Source organism: Schistocerca piceifrons, chromosome 5 (assembly GCF_021461385.2).
Source record: "Schistocerca piceifrons isolate TAMUIC-IGC-003096 chromosome 5, iqSchPice1.1, whole genome shotgun sequence".
NCBI classification, from domain to species: Eukaryota; Metazoa; Arthropoda; class Insecta; order Orthoptera; family Acrididae; genus Schistocerca; species Schistocerca piceifrons.
In genome coordinates this window covers 84,579,810-84,606,004 of record NC_060142.1, presented here as the reverse complement: position 1 = coordinate 84,606,004, position 26,195 = coordinate 84,579,810, and the positions used below count along the sequence as shown (strand labels likewise).

General features: G+C 44.7%; 1 protein-coding gene across 1 annotated transcript in view; it reads left to right on the top strand.

Moving 5' to 3' along the window:
• The window catches only part of LOC124798756, a 144,100-nt gene extending 119,572 nt beyond the window's left edge, over window positions 1-24,528 (top strand). The window contains exons 6-7 of the mRNA XM_047262284.1: window positions 5,954-6,089; window positions 24,392-24,528. Of these exons, the coding sequence (XP_047118240.1) occupies window positions 5,954-6,089; window positions 24,392-24,528 (273 nt within the window). The remainder of the gene's footprint in view (window positions 1-5,953; window positions 6,090-24,391) is intronic.
• The last annotated feature ends 1,667 nt before the right edge of the window (window positions 24,529-26,195 follow it).

The window sequence follows — 26,195 nt, the reverse complement described above, 5'->3', positions numbered from 1 at the left end:
TTTTACCTTTCCTAAAGGCAAACTGACCTTCATGTAACACATCTTCAATTTTCATTTCCATTCTTCTGTATAATTTTCTTGTCAGCAACTTGGATGAATGAGTTGTTAAGCTGATTGTGCGATAATTCTCGCCCTGTCATCTCTTGCTATCTTCGGAATTTTGTAGCTGATATTTTTCCGAAAGTCTGTATATCGCCAGACTCATACATTCCACACACCAACGAGAATAGTAATTTTGTTGCCTATTCCTCCGGATGATTTAAGACATTGTGATGGAATGTTATCTGTCTCTTTTGCCTTATTCGATCTTAAGTCTTCCAAAGTTCTGTTAAATTCTGGTTGTAATACTAGACCCCTATCTCCTCTATACCGACTCCTGTTCCTGCTTCTATCACGTCATGAGACTTCGCTAAGATGATACAGTGTACTACCTCACTAAGAATGTATATAATTAGAAATCAGTATCCGTAAATGCTAAACTTAAATGCTACAGTGGTTCTTGCAGAAGCACTTTATGCAACATAACGTTTAAAGGGCAAACACCAAACACAAGACATCATAGTAGTGGACTTTATACAGATACTAGTCTTTTCCCTGTGGTTTAAGTAGCGTATGCGTTCGACACACATATTGCACACATCTCCTCCTTCCCCCTCTCTGTGAGCACCCTTCTTCCCTCCGTCTCTCTGTCCACTTCATTCTTCCCCCAAGTCCTTCTGTCCATGTCTTCCTCCCCTCTTCCTTTTTGCACCTGTCCACTGCCACTCTACACGTTCCATCTCCCTCCTCTATCTCCACCTCCTACTGCATCTCTCTGTCCATTGTCTGCTCTTCCTTCCCTCTATACATCCATTCCTACACGCCTCTCTGTCCATCTTGTCTACCCTTCGCTGTCTATCTTCTCGTTCTCCACTCTGTCCATCTCCTTCTTCCTCCACTTCTATCCACGTTATCTTTCCCCCTGTCCACATTTGAAGCCCTGGAAGACATGGCGATATTATCTGCTCACCACACCTGTCATGCTAGGCAGTTTACATTTCAGGAGCTGGAAAACTTTATTTGTTCATATGTCTGCTTCTATGGGAACTAGGATGTTCTATCTCCCAAAGAGCTGATTTTCGTGGGTCAAGTAGTATGCATACAAAACTTGGTTAAAATTGGTGCAGTGGTATGAGAGAAGATGCTGGACATACACACATACTTTTATATGTTGTAGCAAGTCTAGATGTCCAGAAGTCGAGTAGCTTCTACAGCATATAATTATCATTAGAACAGTTTCAGAAAAGCACTTTAATAACAGAGACTTCACTTTAGAAGACATCCATGTCTATATGTGGGACGATACAATCTCAAAACTTGCTCAGTAGGAAACTGTTCTTTAAACTGGACAAGAATACTGATGTTGTCGCAACTGTCATATGTGCGAGGCTGCAGGCAGTCAAGTAATATTTAGGGAATTGATTTAAAAAGTTATTTAAAAAGTCTTGGTCAAGTCTTTGCAAGTTTCCTTCCAGAGGTACTACGGCTATTCCTACATGTCACAAACTGCCTGCCTTTTAGAACCGAGGCAGTTCTCTTTGGTTAACGCGACTACACGAGACCCCTTCTGCGCTCCGCTGAAGTTTCTAACAAATTCATGCCATCAGCGTAGCCAACAGCGTTTGTCGGAGGCAGGTCACATGTTTGGACGTTGGAGGTTGCTGGAGAGCAGAATACAGTCACTTCTCTCTCCTGTGATCGACATCTCGAATAAAACAGAGGCCTTCCTTTGGAGGCAGAGCCTCTGGCTATCTGCCCGATGAGCGACCACCAGCAGACCTTAGTGTGAACCGTCGAAAATGGTTCAAATGGCTCTGAGCACTATGGGACTTTACCGCTGTGGTCATCAGTCCCCTAGAACTTAGAACTACTTAAACCTAACTAGCCTAAGGACATCACACACACCCATGCCTGAGGCAGGATTCGAACCTGTGACCGTAGCGGTCGCGCGGTTCCAGACTGTAGCGCCTAGACCCACTCGGTCACTCAGGCCGGCCGTGAATCGTCTCCCCTGCCCTTGCCCATATGGTTTAGTTCGTTCGACCTCCTAGACTAGCTACGCCTGGTAACTTCCTATTGCTATTGCTATTGAACTGGGCCGTCACAGGTCGGTCGCATTGTCGTCCTGGAGGAAGTTCCAGTCAGCGTGCGACTGGCTCATCTCTTTCGTTCCCGACTGGCGTGTCGGCGCCCCGTCAGCGTGCGATTGGCTCATCTCTTCTCTTTCGTTCCTGACTGGCGTGTCGGCGCTGACTTCACGCCGCAACACTCTTTATTTGACTCAAATTCTTGTTCTATCGCTTAACGTCAACTCTGTGCTCCTACTCATGAGTCACAACCACTAGATCGCCTGTATATCTTGTTCTTGTTCTAAATAACATTCACAAGGAGGTTCTCAGTCAAACATGACACTTGAATATCATTTAGCTCTGTACTTAGGTACTCTGTTCTGAATAACGACACTAGCTTCCTTCTGGATGTGAACTGCGATGAGGCTGTCATCAGAGCGGAGCTGAGCGGTGTTGCGTTCTTATGTAAGTACCAGTGCCGACCGGTATGGCCGTGCGGTTGTAGGCGCTTCAATATGGAACCGCGCGACCGCTACGGTCGTAGGTTCGAATCCTGCCTCGGGTAGTGTGTGATGTCCTTAGGTTGGTTAGGTTTAAGTAGTTCTAAGTTCTAGGGGACTGATGACCTCAGATGCTAAGTCCCATAGTGCTCAGAGCCATTTGAACCATTTGACAGTGGCGCGGAGAACTTCCTTGGGCGTGTTTCGCAGCTTACGCCTCATTGGTGCCCCCAGCGATGCTCCGATAGCAAGGAGTATCTTTGTGGTGCCGATAGCATGCGTCAGCGCAACGCCGATCCACTGCACCATGTGAAAGATGTAGAAGAACGCAAACTTTTCAGACATGTAATGCGATTCATGCTAACTAATATGACCTAGCTTGCACTCATCCTGAATCTCTCTCCCAGAAAAAGTCACAAGTGACTGGAAAAAAGCGCAGGTGACTCCAGTATACAAGAAAGGTAAACTAAAGGACCTGCAAAATCGCAGACCAGTATCCCTAACTGCTGTCTGCTGCAGAATCCTTGAACATAATCTCAGTTCGAATGTAATGAACTTTGTTTGAGAAACTTACATTGACGAATCAGCATGCTTTTAGAAAGTATCATTCATGCGCAACTCAGCTTGCCCTTTTCTCACATGTTAAAATGAGAAGTATGGATGAAGGGCAACAGGCGGATTCCATATTTCCGGAAAGCATTTGACGCAATGCCCCATTGCAGGCTTTTTACGAAAGCACGAGCATATTGACTAAGTCCACAGATATGTAAGTGACTAGAAGAGTCCTTAAATAATAGAACCCAGTTAGTTGTCCTGGACGGCAAGTGTTCAGCAGAGACTAGGGTATCCTCAAGAGCGCCCAGGAAAGTGTGACAGGACCACTCTTCTTCTCTATAAACATAAATGATTTGGCTATTACGGTGGGCAACAATTTGCGGTTGTTTGCTGATGAAGCCGTAGTGTACGGTAAGGTGCCAAAGTTGAGTGACTGTAGGAAGATACAAGACGACTTAGACAAAATTTACAATTGGTGTGAAGAATGACACCTAGCCCTAAATGCAGAAAAATGTAAGTTTATGCGGATGAGGAGGAAAATCAGACGTGTAATGTTCGGATACAGTATTATTAGTGTCCTACTTTACACAGTCAAGTAGTTTAAATATCTGGCCTTAACGTTGCAAACCGATGTGACGTGGAACGAATATGTGAAAACTGTGGTAAGGAAGGCGAAAGGTCGACTTCGGTTTATTGGGAGAATTTTAAGAAAGAGTGGTTCACCTGTAAAGCAGACCGCATATAGGACGCTGGTGCGACCTTTTCTTGCGTGCTGTTCGAGTAATTGGGATCCGTACAAGGCCGGACTGAAGGAAGACCTCGTAGCAATTCAGAGGCGAACGGCTAGATTTGTCACCGGTAGGTTCTAACAACGCGTAAATGTTGCGGAGATGCTTTGGTAACTCAGATGGGAATCACTGGAAGGAACGCGATGTCCTTTTCGAGAAACACTATTCAGGAAGTTTAGGGAACCGGCATTTGAAGATGACTGGTTTTACTGTCGCCAACGTACAAAGCGCGTAAGGACCGCGAAGATAAGATACGACAAATTTTGGCTCATTAGGAGCCCACGGTCTCTTTGCGAGTGGAACAGCAAAGGAAATCGCAGTAGCGGTGCAGGGTAACCTCCGCCATGCACTCTACGGTGCTTTGCGCAGTATCTACACTACTGGCCATTATAACTGCTACACCAAGAAGGAATTCAGATGACAAACGGGTATTCATTGAACAAATACATTATGGTAGAAGTGACATGTGATTACATTTTCACGCAATTTTGGTGCATAGATCCTGAAGAATCAGTACCCAGAACAACCACCTGTGGCCGTAATATCGGCCTTGATTCGCCTGGGCATTGAGTCAAACAGAGCTTGGATGGCATGTACAGGTACAGCTGCCCATGCAGCTTCAACACGATACCACAGTTCATCAAGAGTAGTGACTGGAGTATTGTGATGAGCCACTTGCTCGGCCACCATTGACCAGACGTTTTCAATTGGTGAGAGATCTGGAGATTGTGCTGACCAGGTCAGCAGTCGAACGTTTTCTGTATCTAGAAAGCCCATACAGGACCTGGAACATGCGGTCGTGCATTATCCTCCTGAAATGTAGGGTTTCGCTGGGATCGAATGGAAGGTAGAGCCACGGGTCGTAACACATCTGAAACGTAACGTCCACTGTTCAAAGTGCCGTCAATGCGAACAAGAGATGACCGAGAAGTGTAACCAATAGCACCCCATACCATCACGCCGGGTGATACGCCGGTATGGCGATGACGAATACACGCTTCCAACGTGCTTTCACCACGATCTCGCCAAACACGGAAGCGACCATCATGATGCTGTAAACAGAACCTGGATTTATCCGAAAAAACGGCGTTTTGCCATTCGTGCACCCAGGTTCGTTGTTGAGTACACCATCGCAGGCGCTCCTGTCTGTGATGCAGCGTCAAGGGTAACCGCAGCCATGGTCTCCGAGCTGATAGTCCATGCTGCTGCAAACGTCGTCGAACTGTTCGTGCAGATGGTTGTTGTCTTGCAAACGTCCCCATCTGTTGACTGAGGGTTCGAGACGTGGCTGCACGATCCGTTACAGCCATGTGGATAAGATGCCTGTCATCTTGACTGCTAGTGATACGAGGTCGTTGGGATTCGGCACGGCGTTCCGTATTACCCTCCTGAACCCACCGATTCCATATTCTGCTAACAGTCATTCGATTTAAACCAACGCGAGCAGCAATGGCGCGATAAGATAAACCGCAATCGCGATAGGCTACAATCCGACCTTTATCAAAGTCGGAAACGTGATGGTACGCATTTCTCCTCCTTACACGAGGCATCACAACATCGTTTGACCAGGCAACGCCGCCACCGGCGCCAACCTTGTGTGAATGCTCTGAAAAGCTAATCATTTGCATATCACAGCATCTTCTTCCTGTCGGTTAAGTTTCGCGTCTGTGGCACGTCATCTTCCTAGAGTAGCAATTTTAATGGCCAGTGTATGTAAATCTAGATGTGGACGTTTCTTGCAGTCCACCTTCACGGTGTAGCGCCTTTCATGGTCGGCAGTGTACATGCGCTGTAGGACCGGAAACGACACTTGTCGCGGTAGTACCGTAAGGTTGCAGCGAGATCACACGGCGGAGCCTGTACGCTCTCTGCCGGGTCGCGGCATCCGAATCGATCTGGCGCGTGCACAGATCAGCGTTTCCCATACCGGAGCCGGAGCACGTCGCGGCCGCCCCGCAGACCCATAATTCCGAATTTCCTGGCGGAGCGGCGACTTTTATAGTGCGTAAATATTTATGCGAGTGGACGAAAGGAGCGGCCCACGGCGGCGCTGGCCGGCTTCCGCGTCCGCGAAGGCAAAAGTGGGACGCGAGCGGCCACGCCTCCAGCCCTCTGCATCGCCAGCGCCTGGACGCGCCGTATCCAATATGCTGCGACAATATCGGCGCAAATGGAGTGGCAGCGCGGCCGGGCCTTTCGTTCGATTTCAGCGGCGTAAACCCTCCTCCCACCTCTCGTCCCTCGACTACTCAGCACCAGTTCCCACCCCTTTGATCCACCCCCGCCTCCCCCTCTTTCCGACCCTCTGATCCAGGCGGGCACAGCGGACTGCGTCGGCCCCTGAGGCGATGATAAGCGCTGCTGCCGATGCCGCCTCCTATGCGACGACCTGGTAACACAGCTCTCCGCGGCGCGGATATTAAAATATTTTCCAATTCATATTTCGCCGAAGAGGCAATATCTGCTTTCTTTCTATAAATGTAGCGCTCTCTAAAGCGTAATGACGCAGCAATCGGAATGGAAACGGGTCAGTTGGTAAGGGTGTAGGAAATTTGGCGAAGAATAAGTCTCTTGGGCGAGGAACTGTGTCAGTATTGTCGCTTCCTTCGCCACTATGCTGCAAACCGGAGCTTTTGAAACGTGTCAAAGTTAGTCTCTGGTGCTCCTAGATTCATCAGCTGTATAACGTACGACGGAGGTAACTTATATTCCTGGGTCGTTCGGTCCCATTCTTGTTGTATTCTTAAGGGGAGGTTTACTATCTCTGGCCCGAAAAAAGCACCTTCTTTGAGAATTTTTTTCTCGGCATCTGTTATAGATATCAGTGTCAAATTTGGTCAAAATGTTTATTGATATTTACTCTACAAACTGGAATTTTTGCGACCGGAAATATCGAAGAGCAAAGGCGGAAGTGCCGTCGGAACGAAACAAAATTACGATATAGACCTCCACACACGGAATGTCACAGGTCAGCCGGCTGGTCTGAAATCAAAACTAAGTTGACGTTAGCGAAGTATATACGGTTCTTTAGGAGTTGTACCTCGCTTAGGTTATTTGGACCATAGGAAACAAAATGGTGGCCATTTGGAAAAAGTAGGGTTTTTTTCATCAATTTTTCTACTTCGTCGTTCAAGTAAAAATATTTATCGTTAATGGATCGGAATAAAAATGGAACAACTCCTAGACAATTTAGTTAGCTTCGTCGGATAGAAAGACTCATACCAATCAGTTCAGTAGATTTGCAGTTACCATACCGCGCGAGAAAAACGCGAGTGAAGTTTTAACTACATATAAATGCAATGTTATGCAACTTACGTTCAATCTGCTATTCCGGGTCCATAAGATAGTACTTCCTCTTCCTCATAGAGGGCGTTCTGCTCGATCCGGGCCATCCTGCGCTACTCCAGAACCTCTCGTACGGCCGGTGACAAGCGGTTTTCGGCCGCTTGAATCAGGTGGATGTCCGAATGTTGGCGAACTGCGTCGAATAGAGTCCCACAGTGCCGGCCGTTGTGGCCGATCGGTTCTAAGCGCTACAGTCTGGAACCGCGCTGCTTCTACGGTCGCAGATTCGAATCCTGCCTCGGGCATGGACGTGTGTACTGTCAGGTTAGTTAGGTTTAAGTAGTTCTAAGTCTAGGAGACTGATGACCTCAGATGTTAAGTCCCATACTGCTTAGAGCTATTTGAAGCATTTTTTGAGTCCCAGTGTGACGTCCATCGTTGTCATGGTCTTCATAATTGCTGAATGCTCTTCGTTTAAGCTGCTCACTGCCAGGAAACTCGCAGTCTCCACAGTCTTCGCACCAGAATGCAAATGCTTGGGGTCTAACTTCCAAACACACGCGTTCAAACTTTCATTCGAAGTGTGTTTCCTCCCAAGCACCGGTACAATAACTCGTCCTCCGAAAGGAACCTCGTAGATCGGATGAATCACTTTTTGAATTTCTTTGTAGAGCGGCTGATCGTGTTGATATTCATCCAGATGTGCGGTAGCCTCTGCAATGCGCGCCACTTGCACCAGCTAGTTTCCCCAGCCGGACAATTTTGGTGTTGTGGGTGGTCATCCGTCGAACACTTGTGGAAATACGTTGCCTAAATTTGCCTTCTTCATCTGTTACACCGAACTGGAATGTCGTCAGATTGCCAAGCCGTAGTACGTCGTAAGCTCCTTGATCACTTTATCACTTTTAGTCATGGCCAAGCACATGGAATAATTTTTCGAGGCTACAAAGTCGAAATTCCCGAAAAAAAATGGGTGCGTGAAAAACACCGATTTAGTCAGGTGCATTTTTTTTTTTTTTTTTTTTTTTGTTCAACCGCGAATAACAAACATTTCCGTTCCGTATTCGGAAAACCGTTTCAGAGGTGGTATCTAAACACTTTTATAGATCCAAAAATGTAATTTTAAAATAATCGATTTTTTGAACCAAAAGATAGTAAACCTCCCCTTAAACGGTATGGGGCGACAAACTGCTGCTTTGACCGGTCTACGCAGTACCTGAAAATCGTTTGGAATTGCGAACATGGACTCTTCGAGCTGCAGTACGTGACATACTCTGAAACGTGTTCTTGTTGACACGCTCGCTATATTTCTGTTTTGTCCATGTCAGTCGTATCAGTAGTTATCATGGGCCGCAGAATCATCAAATTGTAGTACGGAAAAATGCGTTTGGTATGATCACTGTCTCCGTAAGATCCAGGCATAAATCTTAGCTCTGCGATGCAGACGGTTCTAGGCCAGTGGTAGATTCCGGAAATTCTTTTGCTGAGGCAGACCGCTCTGTCGGGCGTCGAAGTGAATCGGAAGCAACGTCGCTTGAGATATTATTAGCAATCGTTACACGCTGTGGCGCCTGATAGATATACATTCTGGGCGTCTACAAAATTTTAAATTCAGATAAATATGAGAGTGCGAAATTAATAGCATCTGCTGTATAACAGTTATGCTCATCAATATATTTATACAACTTCAGCGCCTGTGAGTAATAATAATAATAATAAGAAGAAGAAGAAGAAGAAGAAGAAGAAGAATATGCATAACTTGTCTGAAAAAAGGAAGAATTTTTTTGTGGAATTTTGTTGTTTTGTACATAATTAAGTATACTTTATGCAAAGAACGAAATACTGTTTAAGTTCTCTACTTTTCGCTTGTAAGTTTTATGTAAATAGAAGTTTTCTTGATTTTTCTTCAGACAAATGCACAAGATCGCTAATTCATGTATTATTAACGAATTAACTTCTGCGATGAAAAATCAGGCATTCTTACGTTGCACCCACAAAACGACTTATGCTTATTATACACTTCTTTGTTAAGTGTTCGTTTGTAGTCATGCTAATTTGATTTCCTCACCTTCCCAGACAATGATTCTGGTCTGGTTTGCCCTAGTTTCTTTGCGGCTAACTTTTCCCAATAATTTTCCTTTCTGTTAGCGCTTAACAAAGGTTCAACAAAGTTCAAGATGACACTCCACATGAAAGCTGATTCCTGCACACCAGACAATCTACTCCAAAGACAAACTGCCGTTTGCAGAAATGATCAAATTTAAGTAGTACCATCCACCAACAAGGTAACTTGACTAGAATACAAATGAGGTGCTGAGAGCCATAAGGGCCAAAAGCACACCGTCTCCGACCCCTACCCCCTCCCTCTGTTTAAGTGAATACCGGGCAAACCAGTGAGACAGTGTTTCTTGAATGTTCAAATATATGTACAATGCCAGCCTACAGTACAGATAAACCATAGGATCAACAGATGTCAGAAGCACGAATAAATCTAGTCTCACAATCGAAGATGATGTGCTTTATGGTTCTCAGCGCCTCAAATTGATTACTTTATGATAAAAAATGTGCCATATCTCATTCAGAATCCCATAAATCAGGTTCTACTCTCAGTATAACATATACTGATGTCCAATCTAATTCTAGTGTATAATGTGTGAATTCGCATATCTGTGGAGTGTGCTACCACCATGCGGGATTTATGGCGAAGGTAGATAGAAGTCTGTTGCAAATGTTCTACCACCTAGTCACACAGACGTAAACTAGTAGCTGAGTGGTAGTAGTTGTGCACACCGCGTACTGGAAATGCCGTGTGGCGAGGGCCGCCCGTCGGCTAGACCGTTCGCCTGGTGCAAGTCTTTCGAGTTGGCGCCATTTCGGCGACTTGCGTGTCGGTGGGGCTGAAATCATGATGATAAGGACAACACAACACCCAGTCACTGAGCGGAGAAAATCTCCGACCCAGCCGGGAATCGAACCCGGGCCGTTAGGATATGACATTCCGTCGCGCTGACCACTCAGCTACCAGGGGCGGACACCGCGTACTGTTTATCAAATCCGTATGTATTTGGCCCGTGAGGCAGTTACGTCACTCCAGCTGCGCATGCGCAGAATCCCCTTAAAACGTGCACCAGTGAAGGTGTGCTCAGAATCCTGATGCCAAGTTTCACAGCGCGGTAGATTTAGTGCCGTGTATTTCAGATTACCGTATCTACATTACGATTAACAGCATTCAAAGAAAAATAACCAATAAATTCGCAAGGTGTCAAAAGTTATGGTGTTCACGTGCTCCTGTACTCTTACACAGCAGCTGCCATTGGTTCCAAAATCGTCTTTCATTCTCTCTGGATCATGTTCTGTCCAAAAAAGCATATTAGAGAACGGCTACGGCTACCGAAAATTGGTTGTCTTTTGTCGTGCGATAGTTCAATTTTGTCTAAAGAATATCTTACATGAATACTGATATGTGTATAACGATACACTTAACAACGCTCACCGCTAACTTCGGCTTTTGCATACCACCTCCATCCACTAGTAACACTTAGTAACTGTAGTCTATTCACCGAGAGCTAGGACGAAAACGAAACAGTTTCACATGACCGACCACAACCTGCATTGAATGTTTACGTGGTAGGTAGGGGTGTGACACGTACGTAAGCATCCTGTCTAATCACCTGCATCCATTCATGTCCATTAAGCTTTCCAGCAGGACAATGTGACACAAAATATGTCCTGATTTGCTACAGAGAGCCTCCAGGAACACTCGTATTAGTCTAAAGACTTCTGCGAGCCACCAAACTCCTCAAACAAGAACATTACTGAACATATATTGGATGCCCTGCAACGTTCTGTTCAGAAGAGATCTCCAGCCCCTCGTACTCTTACGGATTTATGGAGAGTCCTGAAGGATTCATGATGTCAATTTCTTCCAATGCTATTGCAGACATTAATCGAGTCCATGCCACATTGTGATGTGGCACTTCTGTGCTCGCGGGGCCCAACGCGATATTAGGCAAGTGTACCAGTTTCTTTGGCTCTTGAGCGCAGTTCTTTGACTTACGACTTGAATGTTCTGTTTCTTTCTTTTTTTTAACAAACCCAAATAATTCGACGGTGTTTAATTTGCAGTGGCATGGAGGAATTTGAGTTGCTTTTCCCGCATTCTTAGCCATTTCGTCTACTGCGTGTTTGTTGTGTGCTACTCTGAGTTTTTAAATAATGTATAGTAGTTCTTTCCTCAACATACAGTCTTCAAAAGCTATATTTTTAGATTTCAGCCATTCTGATACATCTCGCTTATTGGAATTCACATAAGGAACTTCTTTTTTTCTACAAGAATTGCGTTTTCCTGAATCCGAAGAAATCACTCCTCAAGTCTATCGATGCATATCTCTTCACGATAATCTCCACTCTATTTGGATTCGAAAATCCACAAACATTTTTCAACGAAACCTCCGTTTCTCCCAGCTTGTATGAAAATCAGGCGTTTTCCTGTAGCTAGTGGGTCTTTGTTTCCGGTGGATAATCCGGACAACGCTCGTATTACTGATTTTATGGTGTCATCTTCCCAGATACTGCAACTGTGTCTCGTCCAAACAGTAAGTGGACTTCCTTCATCTCTCAACAATTTAATGGTTCGCATATAACGCCACCTCCATAAAATGATGGCACCCCTGTCTGTTAGCATCCTACCGCGTTCACGCCAAACATATTTACAATTCATTTCTTTTAATAATTCATAAAAAGAGGTTTCCAAACATTGTCTAAATTTGGATCTTTGTTAACGCTAATTCATTACGAAAAAAAAGTTCATGTATTTTCCTCCGTATAGCATTTCTGTCGAAGTCATCAACACATTCTGAGAGCTGCTGTCGTGACTTTTCTTTGTTGGGGATTTCAAAATGTGTGTATGGCCATGATTACACTTATCAAACGATACATTTACTAATGAGAAACACCTGTAGATGCAACCGTTTTCAGAACAATATCGGGCAACTGAGTGCTCTGAATACAACAGCTCCGTTTTGTACACTAAGAATCCCGATTTCTTCTTTGTTAACGTTTTTGGTTCACTCAGAACTGACTTGTACCCTTTGAGGACTGCATTATGAGTTTACTGAGGCATGATGCTAACGGGAAAAAATGCAATTAGATGAGCACAGAAACAGTGAAAGCTGAATGTAATTACACCCACTTATACGTACCGCCCGCATCTCGTGGTCGTGCGGTAGCGTTCTCGCTTCCCACGCCCGGGTTCCCGGGTTCGATTCCCGGCGGGGTCAGGGATTTTCTCTGCCTCGTGATGGCTGGGTGTTGTGTGCTGTCCTTAGGTTAGTTAGGTTTAAGTAGTTCTAAGTTCTAGGGGACTGATGACCATAGATGTTAAGTCCCATAGTGCTCAGAGCCATTTGAAACTTATACGTACCCTGATAATCAATAACTTGTGTGTCAAAGGTATTTTAAGGTGAACTTTACAGTCAGGTTCTAAAATCACCGCTGTATAACAACAAATACTAACGATCTTATGCCTGCAACGGATGTGGCCACACGACCCTGCCTTCTTCACCCCTCGACGGCAGTGGTATAGTCACGCGCTCTTGTGTGTTTACATGTAGTCTCTCGTTTCGATGAATGGAGTATACGTGTATTTCATTGTGCTCTGAGTATTACATAGTGCTGGTTTCCGTATGCTAGTGCCAACTGTTGATGATTATCAGAAACACACGAAGGAAAAAAATCGGAACACCTAAAAATAATAAATGTAGAGCAATGAAATATCGGAAATACATTTGTACAGAAACCAGATGGCAGTTATAAGAGTCGAGGGACATGAAAGGGAAGCAGTGGTTGGGAAGGGAGTGAGACAGGGTTGTAGCCTCTCCCTGATGTTGTTCAATCTGTATATTGAGCAAGCAGTAAATGAAACAAAAGAAAAATTCGGAGTAGGTATTAAAATCCATGGAGAAGAAATAAAAACTTTGAGGTTTGCCGATGACATTGTAACTCCGTCAGAGACAGCAAAGGACTTGGAAGAGCAGTTAATGGAATGAACAGTGTCTTGAAAGGAGGATATAAGATGAACATCAACAAAAGCAAAACGAGGATAATGGAATGTAGTCGAATTAAGTCGGGTGATGCTCAGGGAATTAGATTAGGAAATGAGACACTTAAAGTAGTAAAGGAGTTTTGCTATTTGGGGAGCAAAATAACCGATGATGGTCGAAGTAGAGAGGATATAAAATGTAGACTGGCAATGGCAAGGAAAGCGTTTCTGAAGAAGAGAAATTTGTTAACATCGAGTATAGATTTAAGTGTCAGGAAGTTGTTTCTGAAAGTATTTGTATGGAGTGAAGTGAAACATGGACGATAAATAGTTTGGACAAGAAGAGAATAGAAGCTTTCGAAATGTGGTGCTACAGAAGAATGTTATAGATTAGATGGGTAGATCACATAACTAATGAGGAAGTATTGAATAGGATTGGGGAGATGAGAAGTTTGTGGCACAACTTGACCAGAAGAAGGGATCGGTTGGTAGGACATGTTCTGAGGCATCAAGGGATCACCAATTTAGTATTGGAGGGCAGCGTGGATGGTAAAAATCGTAGAGGGAGACCAAGAGATAAATACACTAAACAGATACAGAAGGACGTAGGTTGCAGTAGGTACTGGGAGATGAAGAAGCTTGCACAGGATAGAGTAGCATGGAGAGCTGCATCAAACCAGTCTCAGGACTGAAGACCGCAACAACAACAACAACAACAACAACAACATTTGCTTTTGTTATATATTTAAGTGATTAGCTTATAAGACCACATGTTAATGTAACCACGAGATAAACCATTGCTAATGTGAAACGCTGGTACATTAATAACCTATGTAACCGCCCGAATGTTGAACGCAACCATGCAAATGTGCACGAATTGTGCTGTACATGTGCCGGATGTCAGTTTGTGGGATGGAGTCCCATGCCTGTTGCACTTGGTCGGTCAATATCGGGTTGTGGATGGAGCTGGAGTCGTCGTGCGATGATGTCTCATACGTGCTCGACTGCAGACAGATCTGGTGATCGGGCAGGCCAATGCATCGAGTCGACACTCTGTAGAGCTTGCTGGGTTTCAACAGCGCTATGTGGGCGAGCATTACCCTGATAGGAAACACCCGCTGGAATGCTCTTCATGAATGGCAGCACAGCCGGTCGAATCACCAGACTGACGGACAATTTTGTAGTCAGAGTGCGTAGGATTACCACGACGGTGCTCTTGCTGTCGTACGAAATTGCGCCCCAGACCGTAACTCCAGGTGTGGGTCCAGTGTGTCTAGCATGCAGACGGGTTGTTTGCAGACCCTCAATTGGACTACATCTATCTAACACGTAGCCATCAATGGTATCGAAGCAGAAAGAGCTTTCATCAGAAAACACAACAGATCTCCATCCTGCCTCCAACTTGACACTGCTGAAGTCGCAAACGGCGGTGGTTTGGGGTCAGTGGAATGCACGCTGCAGGGCGTCTGGCTCGGTGCTGTCCTTGAAGTAATAGATTTGTAACAGTTCGTTGCGTCACTGTGCTGCCAAGTGGTGCTCAAATTTCTGTAGCAGATGCAGTACAGTTTCGTGAATACCTCTGCCAGAAATCATGTACAGTGGCCATATTCCTGTCACGTCTTTCTGTAACATCGTGGAAGGAACATCCAGCTTTTCAAAGCCCTGTTACACGACCTTGTTCAAACTCAGTGAGGTGCTAATAATGGCGTCCTTGTTGCCTTAAAGGCATGCTTGAATAACACTAATTCACCACGTCCAATCTCCGAGATGCAGCATGTGCAGGGTGTTTCAAAAATGACCGGTATATTTGAAACGGCAATAAAAACTAAACGAGCAGCGATAGAAATACACCGTTTGTTGCAATATGCTTGGGACAACAGTACATTTTCAGGCGGACAAACTTTCGAAATTACAGTAGTTACAATTTTCAACAACAGATGGCGCTGCAAGTGATGTGAAAGATATAGAAGACAACGCAGTCTGTGGGTGCGCCATTCTGTACGTCGTCTTTCTGCTGTAAACGTGTGCTGTTCACAACGTGCAAGTGTGCTGTGGACAACATGGTTTATTCCTTAGAACAGAGGATTTTTCTGGTGTTGGAATTCCACCGCCTAGAACACAGTGTTGTTGCAACAAGACGAAGTTTTCAACGGAGGTTTAATGTAACCAAAGGACCGAAAAGCGATACAATAAAGGATCTGTTTGAAAAATTTCAACGGACTGGGAACGTGACGGATGAACGTGCTGGAAAGGTAGGGCGACCGCGTACGGCAACCACAGAGGGCAACGCGCAGCTAGTGCAGCAGGTGATCCAACAGCGGCCTCGGGTTTCCGTTCCCCGTGTTGCAGCTGCGGTCCAAATGACGCCAACGTCCACGTATCGTCTCATGCGCCAGAGTTTACACCTCTATCCATACAAAATTCAAACGCGGCAACCGCTCAGCGCCGCTACCATTGCTGCACGAGAGACATTCGCTAACGATATAGTGCACAGGATTGATGACGGCGATATGCATGTGGGCAGCATTTGGTTTACTGACGAAGCTTATTTTTACCTGGACGGCTTCGTCAATAAACAGAACTGGCGCATATGGGGAACCGAAAAGCCCCATGTTGCAGTCCCATCGTCCCTGCATCCTCAAAAAGTACTGGTCTGGGCCGCCATTTCTTCCAAAGGAATCACTGGCCCATTTTTCAGATCCGAAACGATTACTGCATCACGCTATCTGGACATTCTTCGTGACTTTGTGGCGGTACAAACTGCCTTAGACGACACTGCGAACACCTCGTGGTTTATGCAAGATGGTGCCCGGCCACATCGCACGGCCGACGTCTTTAACTTCCTGAATGAATATTTCGATGATCGTGTGATTGCTTTGGGCTATCCGAAACATACAGGAGGCGGCGTGGATTGGCCTCCCTATTCGCCAGACATGAACCCCTGTGACTTCTTTCTGTGGGGACACTTGAAAGACCAGGTGTACCGCCAGAATCCAGAAACAATTGAACAGCTGATGCAGTACATCTCATCTGCATGTGAAGCCATTCCGCCAGACACGTTGTCAAAGGTTTCGGGTAATTTCATTCAGAGACTACGCCATATTATTGCTACGCATGGTGGATATGTGGAAAATATCGTACTATAGAGTTTCCCAGACCGCAACGCCATCTGTAGTTGACAATTGTAACTACTGTAATTTCGAAAGTTTGTCTGCCTGAAAATGTACTGTTGTCCCAAGCATATTGCAACAAACGGTGTATTTCTATCGCTGCTCGTTTAGTTGTTATTACCGTTTCAAATATACCGGTCATTTTTGAAACACCCTGTATTTAGAACAAACCTGATTTTAATCCTCATAATGGCACCACTAGCACAACTCTTATGAGACTGGCGCGAAATTTGTATGGACACAATTCTTCAGATATAGAAACACGATTATCAACTTTCTTTTTTGTGGCACAACTCGTTCTTGATGTTGTGATTTTTTTTTCCTTCAGCGTATTTGTCGAGAAATGTGTAAATGCCTAATGCATACTCTGATAGTTTTGTTTTGCATTTAATTCATACTGAATTGTTTGTTATATTCATTAAAATTTAATGAGTCGAGAGTGTAGAGATAATAAAGAAAAACCATTTGAAAAAAGTTGATGTTTCTTTGGACAGTAGTACAATTGGGATGAAGGTTTGTAAGTAGATCTTGGTACACGAATGACATTCGAGAAAATGGAGGAAGTCGACCAGCGAGGAGAATCCTGCTACCTGTTGACTGAGTGGAGTGAGAAATTCTGATCCAGTTGCACTGACCGACACACACACACACACACACACACACACACACACACACACACACAACCGGCCGGAGTGGCCGAGCGGGTCTAGGAGCTACAGTCTGGAACCACGCAACAGCTACGGTCGCAAATTCGAATCCTGCCTCGGGCATGGATGTGCGTGTTGTCCTTAGGTGAGTTAGGCTTAAGTAGTTCTAAGTCCTAGGGAACTATGGCGTCTGAAGTTAAGTCCCATAGTGCTCAGAGCAATTTGAACCATTTGAACACACACACGCACACACACACTCACACACACACACACACACACACACACACACACACACACAGTACAAATTTCGTGGAAAGATAGTTCCAGATTGCTCTCAGGTTGTAGAGAGTTTCCTACAACTGACGGTGCAAATACAGTGGAAATTCATGCTGTTGGCTTGACGCATTGGCAGGAAAGACGTAGCCAGATGTATGAATTAACTCGCGACGAGTAACAAACGGAAATGTTGCAAATGTGGAAGAAAAGAGTTGAGCAATAGTTATTCTAAATGGTAGGAGCAAGTAATATAGTGATCTCAAGATACGATTCAGCTTGAATTCTGTTATGCGGTTATTGACGGTCAGTAAAGGCGTATTGCAAGCTCAAGATACGTAGTAATTTGAGTGTAAAGCCGAAGTCTATCTTTCAGTTCTATGATTCTTTGCAATAATAATGTGTTTAATCAGCAGTGTGCATTTTAGTGAGTTCATTTCCATTCATAATGATGGCTTCACTGTTTTTCATTATAACATTCCACAGTTAATTACACCTGCTTTGAAGCATATTAAATTAATAAAGCATGTTATCCAATGACAGGAGATAATTGACGATTATTAAGCTGAAGTAAGGCTTACCTCAAAGCATTTCATATGTATATAATGAAGCGCAGCTGTGCAATAATGTGCAATAAAAGGTAATTGTTTGATTTACAAAGTGATGGGAATTCAAGCTGTCATAAAATCAGTAAAAGTTAATACTATTTCCATACTCATCTGTTTTAACACAATGTAACGTTTTCGCAATAAACAGTATATTTATGTGGAATATTTATCTATTTTTGTAGCATCAGTTATTATTACTGGCACAAACTTCTATAAATGTTACATTTGCTTCTCATTATTGTATTACCGACTGGTGATCGCATATATTGCACCTTCTGTGCAGTGTGATACCCTTACAGTCAGTATCTTGCTTGTATTACTATTATGGTAAATGTAACTTAATGTCTAGATGTGTGCGATATTGGAATATGTACGGCCGTATGTAGGCAGTGTCTGAGTTAACACTGTGAATGACTTTTGCATAATCCTCTCAGGATACCAGCTAGTCTAGAGTTTTCAAACATTGAAGATCTCCTTTCCTCCCTTTCCCATTATAGAATTTCATAAAAAAAGGGAGTACACCTGGAAAGACTACGTCGATTTTGATCCGATAGCAGCATATGCCACCTGGGGAATAATAGATGTACTAACACTGTTTTCAGCGTCGTCCGCCAACTGATGGCGGAGTGGCATAGCTACCAGAGCGCCATCTGTGTCTGCCCTTTACTAGGGAATGCTCACAGCCGGAAGACTCAGTGTGGTACAAACGTGTGAAACAAGCAAGCAACCATGCCACTTAGAAGCACCTTTGCTTCCTACAGCCAGCTGATCGAGTTTTTGAAACGAGTCAGTTGTGACCTTTCAAGTGGTGGGATGGTCCTTTTGAGGAATTTCCACACAAGTTGGACGTGTTGCATCAGTTGTGCAACGATGTTGGTATCAGTGGTTTCGTGAACATTCTCACACTCGTGGACCAGGTTCTGGAAGTCCACGCAGCGCAGACGCCTGCCAGGATCGTCGTATTGTAACGGCAACAGTGGCTAATCGTACAGCTGCCACGCCACAAATTAGATGGCTTGTGAGCCCAGATATGTCAACACGAACTGCTGTAAACCGATTATTAGCAGGGGAACTAGTGGCAGGCACACCTCTAGCCCGACTTCCACTCACACTGCGGCATCGATGTGCGCGGCTTGGTTTGTGCCCTCAGAGGATCACTTGAAAGATGGAACGGCGCGACGTGGTCTTCAGCGATGAAAGCAGATTCTTTCTGCACGCAACTGACGGTCACTTGCGCGTACGAGGTAGGCCTGATGAGCCCTGTCTCTCAGAGTGCATTTGTCCAAGACGCACTGGCCACACCGATGGCATTATGGCCTCCCGTTCACTTTTGTGTTCATAAATGGTTCAAATGGCTCTGAGCACTATGGGACATTACATCTGAGGTCATCAGTCCCTAAGACTTTTTTTTTGTCATCAGTCTACTGACTGGTTTGATGCGGCCCGCCACGAATTCCTTTCCTGTGCTAACCTCTTCATCTCAGAGCAGCACTTGCAACCTACGTCCTCAATTATTTGCTTGACGTATTCCAATCTCTGTCTTCCTCTACAGTTTTTGCCCTCTACAGCTCCCTCTAGTACCATGGAAGTCATTCCCTCATGTCTTAGCAGATGTCCTATCATCCTGTCCCTTCTCCTTATCAGTGTTTTCCACATATTCCTTTCCTCTCCGATTCTGCGTACAACCTCCTCATTCCTTACCTTATCAGTCCACCTAATTTTCAACATTCGTCTATAGCACCACATCTCAAATGCTTCGATTCTCTTCTGTTCCGGTTTTCCCACAGTCCATGTTTCACTACCATACAATGCTGTACTCCAGACGTACAGCCTCAGAAATTTCTTCCTCAAATTAAGGCCGGTATTTGATATTAGTAGACTACTCTTGGCCAGAAATGCCTTCTTTGCCATAGCGAGTCTGCTTTTGATGTCCTCCTTGCTCCGTCCGTCATTGGTTATTTTACTGCCTAGGTAGCAGAATTCCTTAACTTCATTGACTTCGTGACCATCAATCCTGATGTTAAGTTTCTCGCTGGTCTCATTTCCCCAAGACTTGGAACTACTTAAACCTATTTAACCTAAGGACATCACACACATCCATGCCCGAGGCCTCGACTCGAACCTGCGACCGTAGCAGCAGCGCGGTTCCGGGCTCAAGCGCCTAGAACATCTCGGCCACAGCGGCCGGCCACGTTTGTGTTGCTGGAGGGGACGCTGACCAGTGCTCAGTACGTGCAGAATGTTGTAAGACCCATTCTTTTGCCTTTCGTGCAACAGGAAGTTGATCTGTTGTTCCTAGAGGATAATGCTCTCTCACATTCTACACGTAAAACTCAACGTGCTCTGCAAGACATGCAGCAACTTTCCTACCAGCACGATCTCCGGACTTCTCTCCAGTCGATAACGTGTGGGATGTGATGGGAAGAGATGTGACTCATGAGACTCGTCAGCCATCAACTCTTGCAGAACCACGTGAACAGGTCGAGCAGGAGTAGAATAACGTATCCCAGAACAGTGTTCACCATCTGTAGGGTCGACTGGTTGCCAGAGTCAGCGCCTGCATTGCCACCCGCAGAGGCTGCACCACTTGCTATTATGTGTGTTTCAGCATGGGTCTACCTGGTACCTGAGAACCGCTTGTGCTACTGATCTGCAAATGTAATCATTTCATGTACGCCTTATGCCCTGTTGCAACAATAAATCCTGAGTGAAATGGAAACTTCTAAAACGGTGTTAAGCCATGGTCGGCTCTCTTTTTGAAATCCCGACTCGCGCACCTTCTCGTGGCTCGGAGCTTGTGGCACCAGGGAGCGTGGTGGAGCCGCCCTGGGCGGCGATGAGCGGTAGCCGATCCCACGGGGCAGTCGGCGTTTTGAAGCCGGACCAGAGTGTGAGATGCGGAAAGCCCGTGGGTAGTGTGTGCCGTTCGGCCGAACTTGACGTGCCATGGAGTGATTGGTAGCCCTTTAAACGTTTTGTCCATTTAATAGTTGTGCCCACAGGTGTTATCAAAAGTCGGAACATTTGTGTGGTCTTGGTTATGTGAATTTTCTGTTGGTTCTTCTCGGTGGAAATCACGTTATGCAAGGAGCTTTTTGATCCGATAAACTGCCTGATTTGAGTCGTGTGGTGCGACTTAATACCTTGTGGAGTTGCCTTGGAAGGGGCAGCAACTAGCCGGAAAGACTTGTTATTGCAGTTAAATTTCCCACGTTCAACAGTGGATGCGATGATTTGATAATCCTGTATATTGTTTTAGGTGCGACCATGTTCAAACTTAGCACAAATTTTTTAAGTGGATCATCTGAAGTGTCTGTTGATCTGCATTAAGTGAGAATTACAGTGGACTTTAAACGCTCCCTTAGTCTGTTCCAGTTTTTTACTGTTGTGGCACGCTTCGACTGGCTTGGACCTGCTCATCGTATTATGCCTCTTAGAGCCGCCTCTGTGTAGGGGCTTCATGGAATGCACCGCCACCGGCTACCCCTGGGCTACCGTCACTCAAGTTATGTAAATTACTGTTTGAATTTTGTATTAAAATTGTGTACATTTTACTGTTTGGGGCTTTGGTCACTCACGTTGTCTTGTTGTACATAGTGTCAAACCTCGTTAGGGTACCACATGTTGGTCGGTTGTATATGAATCACAAGCGTCACATTGAGATGTCGTGCAGACTTTTGAAAGTATAGCCCGTTGATTATATCTAGCTGACTCACTTGAGGTTCACAGGGTCTAAAAAGAAAAGGGTGTAAAACTATCGTTACTCCGAAGTTTCTCACGTGTTCGTTCGCTAGCCATTTGTGAGTGGAAGAGTAAGAGTTACAGCTTACTGGATTTAATTATACAACTATTTGTTATTTAAATGTTTTCCTCACTATTTCTTTATTTATTTATATAGACATTTAGCTTTTGCTACACGTTGGTTCTGAGTACCAGTTACTGGTTCTCCTCCTTTTTAAGTGTTTTTCAGCGGCTATGTATGCACGTTCACTTACTGAATCACTTAAGAGTTTTCTAGGGTATACCTTAAGAGAATTTTCACTGTCTATGTGAAGGCAGTTATATCACTCTGTGCACACTCGTTCTGTTATCAGTTACTTAACTGCTCATCGGGGCGAGATTTAGGGAGACTTTCTCTGTCTGCCTGTAGGCAGTTCTGTAAATTTGTGCACCTCTTTACTTTACTAAATTATCTAGACGGCCTTAGAGGTGTATTCTAAGAATTTAGTTTTCCTAGTTGTCACGAGGCAGTTGTAAGTTATTCTGTCTTCCGGTATAGCTGTAAAGTTTTTAACCTTTGAAATGAGTTATGCTTCTATGTTGTCTTAAGACCCATCTGTTTCGAAATATTAATTATTTTTTCAATTGTTGAAGCATTATCTGAGTTGCAGTTCGTAAAGGTGGGAATTTCGAGTCTAAAAATGTAAGAACCGCAATCAGATACAACATTTGTTTTCAACTATTGCTCAGAATGGCACAAATGGCTCTGAACACTATGGGACTCAACATCCGAGGTCATCAGTTCCCTAGAACTTAGAACTACTTAAACCTAACCAACATAAGGACAACACACACATCCATGGACGATGCAAGATTCGAACCTGCGACCGTAGCAGTCGCGCGGTTCCGGCCTGAAGCACCTAGAACCCCTCGGCCACAACGTAACTATTGCCTTATTTAAATTGTCACCGAACTAAGGTGTGTAATTTATTAAATTTGAAAAGTCAGAGTGTTGTTTGTAATACTGTTAATCTAGCTGACCTTAGTTATTTATCTTAAATAAATATATAATTTCACTGAACAACCAAAGAAACTGATACACATGCCTAATATCTTGTAGGGACCCAGCGAGCACGCACAAGTGCCGCAACACGACGTAGGATGAGCTCGACTAATGTCTGAAGTAGTGATGGAGGAAACTGACACCATGAATCCTGCAGGGCTGTCCGTAAATCCGTAAGAGTACGAGCGAGTGGAGATCTCTTTTGAACAGCACGTTGCAAGGCATCCCAGATATGCTCAATACTCTTGATGTCTTGGTAGTTTGGTGGCCAACGGAGTCGTTTAAACTCGGAAGAGTTTTGCTGGAGCCACTCTGTAGCAATTATGGTCGTGAAGGGGGTTGGGGCGGGTGTCGCATTGTTCCTACTGGAATTTCCCAAGTCGAGCAGAATGCACAATGGGCATGAATGGATGCAGGTGATCAGACAGGATGCTTACGTACGTGTCAACTGTCAAAGTCGTATCAGGGGTCCCATATCACTTTAACTGCACGCCTCCACCAGCTAGAACAGTCCCCTGCTGACATACAGGTTCCATGGATTCATGAGGTTGTCTCCATAACCGTACACATCCATCCGCACACTAGAAACGAGACTCGTCAGACCAGGTGACATGTTTCCAGTCATCAACAGTTCAATGTCGGGGTTGACGAGCCCATGCGAGGCGTAAACACTGTTTCGTGTAATCACCAAGGTTACACGAGTGGGCCTACGGCTCCAAAAGCCCATATAGATGGTGTTTGGTCGAATTGTTCTCACACTGACACTTGTTGATAACCCAGCATCGAAATCTGCAGAAATTTGCGGAAGGGCTGCACTTCTGTGACGCTGAACTATTCTCCTCAGTCGTCGTCGGTCCCGTTCTTGCAGGATTTTTTCCGGCCGCAGCGATGTCGGAGACCTGATGTTTTACCGGTTTCGTGATATTCACAGTACATTCGTGAAATGGTTGTACAGGAAAATCCCCACTTCATCGCTACCTTGGAGATGCTGTGTCCCATCGCTCGTGCGCCGACTATAACACCACGTTCAAACTCACTTAAATCTTGATAACCTGCCATTGTAGCAGCAGTAACCGATCTAACAACTGCGCCATACACTTGCTGTTTTATACAGGCGTTGCCGATCGTAACGCCGTACTCTGCCTGTTTGCATATCTCTGTATTTGAATACGCATGCCTATACCAATTTCTTTGTCGCTTCAGTGTAATAAGCAATGGTGAACCCGTCCAGTCCTTCCATTTAATTTCCTGTTTGTCTGCTGGAGGTTTGAGGAGTACTAACTTTTTTCCGATAGTGCAGATTAAGCCAGGATTTAATTATCTGATCTTTAAATAACTGCACTGTGTCAGTACGAAGTGTTTGACGTGTTTGCGGGGTCTCCTGCAATGTCGGCAACCCTCAACGCAGCACCGCTATGCGGGTCATCGCTGCAACTCCGCAGGCACACCCGCCGAAGTTAGCCGAACTCCGGGATGCAGGCTAGTTCAAAGGCCTGGTCAAGAGCAGTTGCGGTCGCCACTTCTACGGACTTTTTGGTGCATCCGCCACCTCATTTTGCTCAGCCAATCTACATCGCTAGACCAATAGCTAACTGGTAGCCATCCACCACGCGGGTATAACTGCCCTCGCCCAGGGAGCAGGGGGCAGATCCGTCTCCGTCAGCAGAAGCAGAAGATCGCCAGCACCACGCCGCCGCCCACACTTGACATCGCCCTTGGCACCGGGACCACCAGGCATCCCAACCAGCAGCGCCGGTTGTGGACTCCATGACTGGATCTCTTTGCAGTTTTCATGAGAAGGGACTTTAATTGTCTGCCTGTTGTTGGTGTCTAAGAAGATAGTCATTTGTAAGAGAACTTTTCAGAGGATAGTCTCACGTAGAGATTTATTTATGTTGTTTTCCAAGAGTTTTAAGTTGTCTGAAGCCATTCGTATAATTTCCAAGAAGCACTTTCCATATTTGCTTTGAACAGCTAACGGGTCACAGAACTTACGTTTGTGAACATAAACTGGTTGTGTAGTAAACTGATTTGTGAGACTGTAATCACTAGACCGCGGATTTTAGGTAAAAACCTATTTTGTTCCTGAGTTCCTATTTACATAAAAATTGGTACTTATGCGTTTCATGACTATTTACACTTAATAGCGTTAATTCTATAGGACCTAAAAAAGCCTATTTCGACGTTAGTGCCTATTTTTGCCTATTTCGGCTTTAATATCCTAAAAAGTGCCTATTTCATCATATAAGACAGTGGCTCCAAGTTTTTCCACACTAAACGACAGATGGAAAAAAATATTTTCTGCCCAACGTGCAGCAAGGTGGCTAGTTGATATGCGCACATGCTTCATATTTGCCTAACACTTCGGTCTTTTTTTATATTTTATATCGCTATCCCTTTTAATACCAAATACTCTTTTTATACGTGTTTTATTATTCATATGTAAAAAATAGATCACGGATCTTTAAGTTAAAACCTACTTTTTTACCTAAACTCCAATCGTCATATAAGTTTGTACTTATGCGTTTCATGACTAACTAAACTGAATACCGTTAGTTCTATAAGACTTAAATTGTGTATTTCGACGTTGACACCTAATTTTGCCTATTTCGGCACCAAAATCCTAAAAAATACCTATTTCGTTAATCTGACATAGAGTTCTTGTGTTTTCAAAGATTAGAAAAAGGAAGTAAACTTAGGGCTTTACGTCTCGTCGAAGGCGAAGGCCGTTAGAGACTGTTTACATTTCCTTTGCTTGCCCTACCACCAACAGCACTCGGCACGGTCTAATGGTCATCCATCCAAGTACGCGCCGAGTGCGACAGTGCTTAACTCCGGTGAGCGAATGGGAACCGGTCAAAGATTTGAGTTACACATTAGAATCGAACGTGGGAGTACTAAGTGTTATATTTGAAAATATTTCGTTCGTAGGATTCTGTCCAGCTGTGTATTTTTGCAAATAAACGGTTTCATAGGCCTTAAGCTGAGCACGGATTAAAAAATCACAATGTTAATCGTATACGCCCTCTGTAGCCAAATTACTGCCCTTCGCGAATTTTCTCGCTGCTGTCTACAGGCAGTCCTATCAAACTACTCTGTTTCGTGAAAGGTATTATACGTGAATTTTCCGGTTCGAAAAATAATTTGCCAGTAGTGAGATGTTTTCATCTGAAGCACCGGTAGATTCCATTCGCTTGTTCAGAAGGGGTGGCCATCTGTCAGGTGCCATATGTCCAGCAAAGAGTACTGTATTTCCCCTATCGCTCCCATGCACCGCAGTAAAAGGAAAAAAAAGTCAGGTCATCGTTCACTTTTTCCCAGCGAAAACAAATCAGTACATTGTGTAGCGACCGACGAGTTAAGTGTTACTGGCGTTCTAAGTGCAAAATAAATTCTAGCTTCTGTGTGAGAATACTACGCCATGCCGAAAACAGCTAG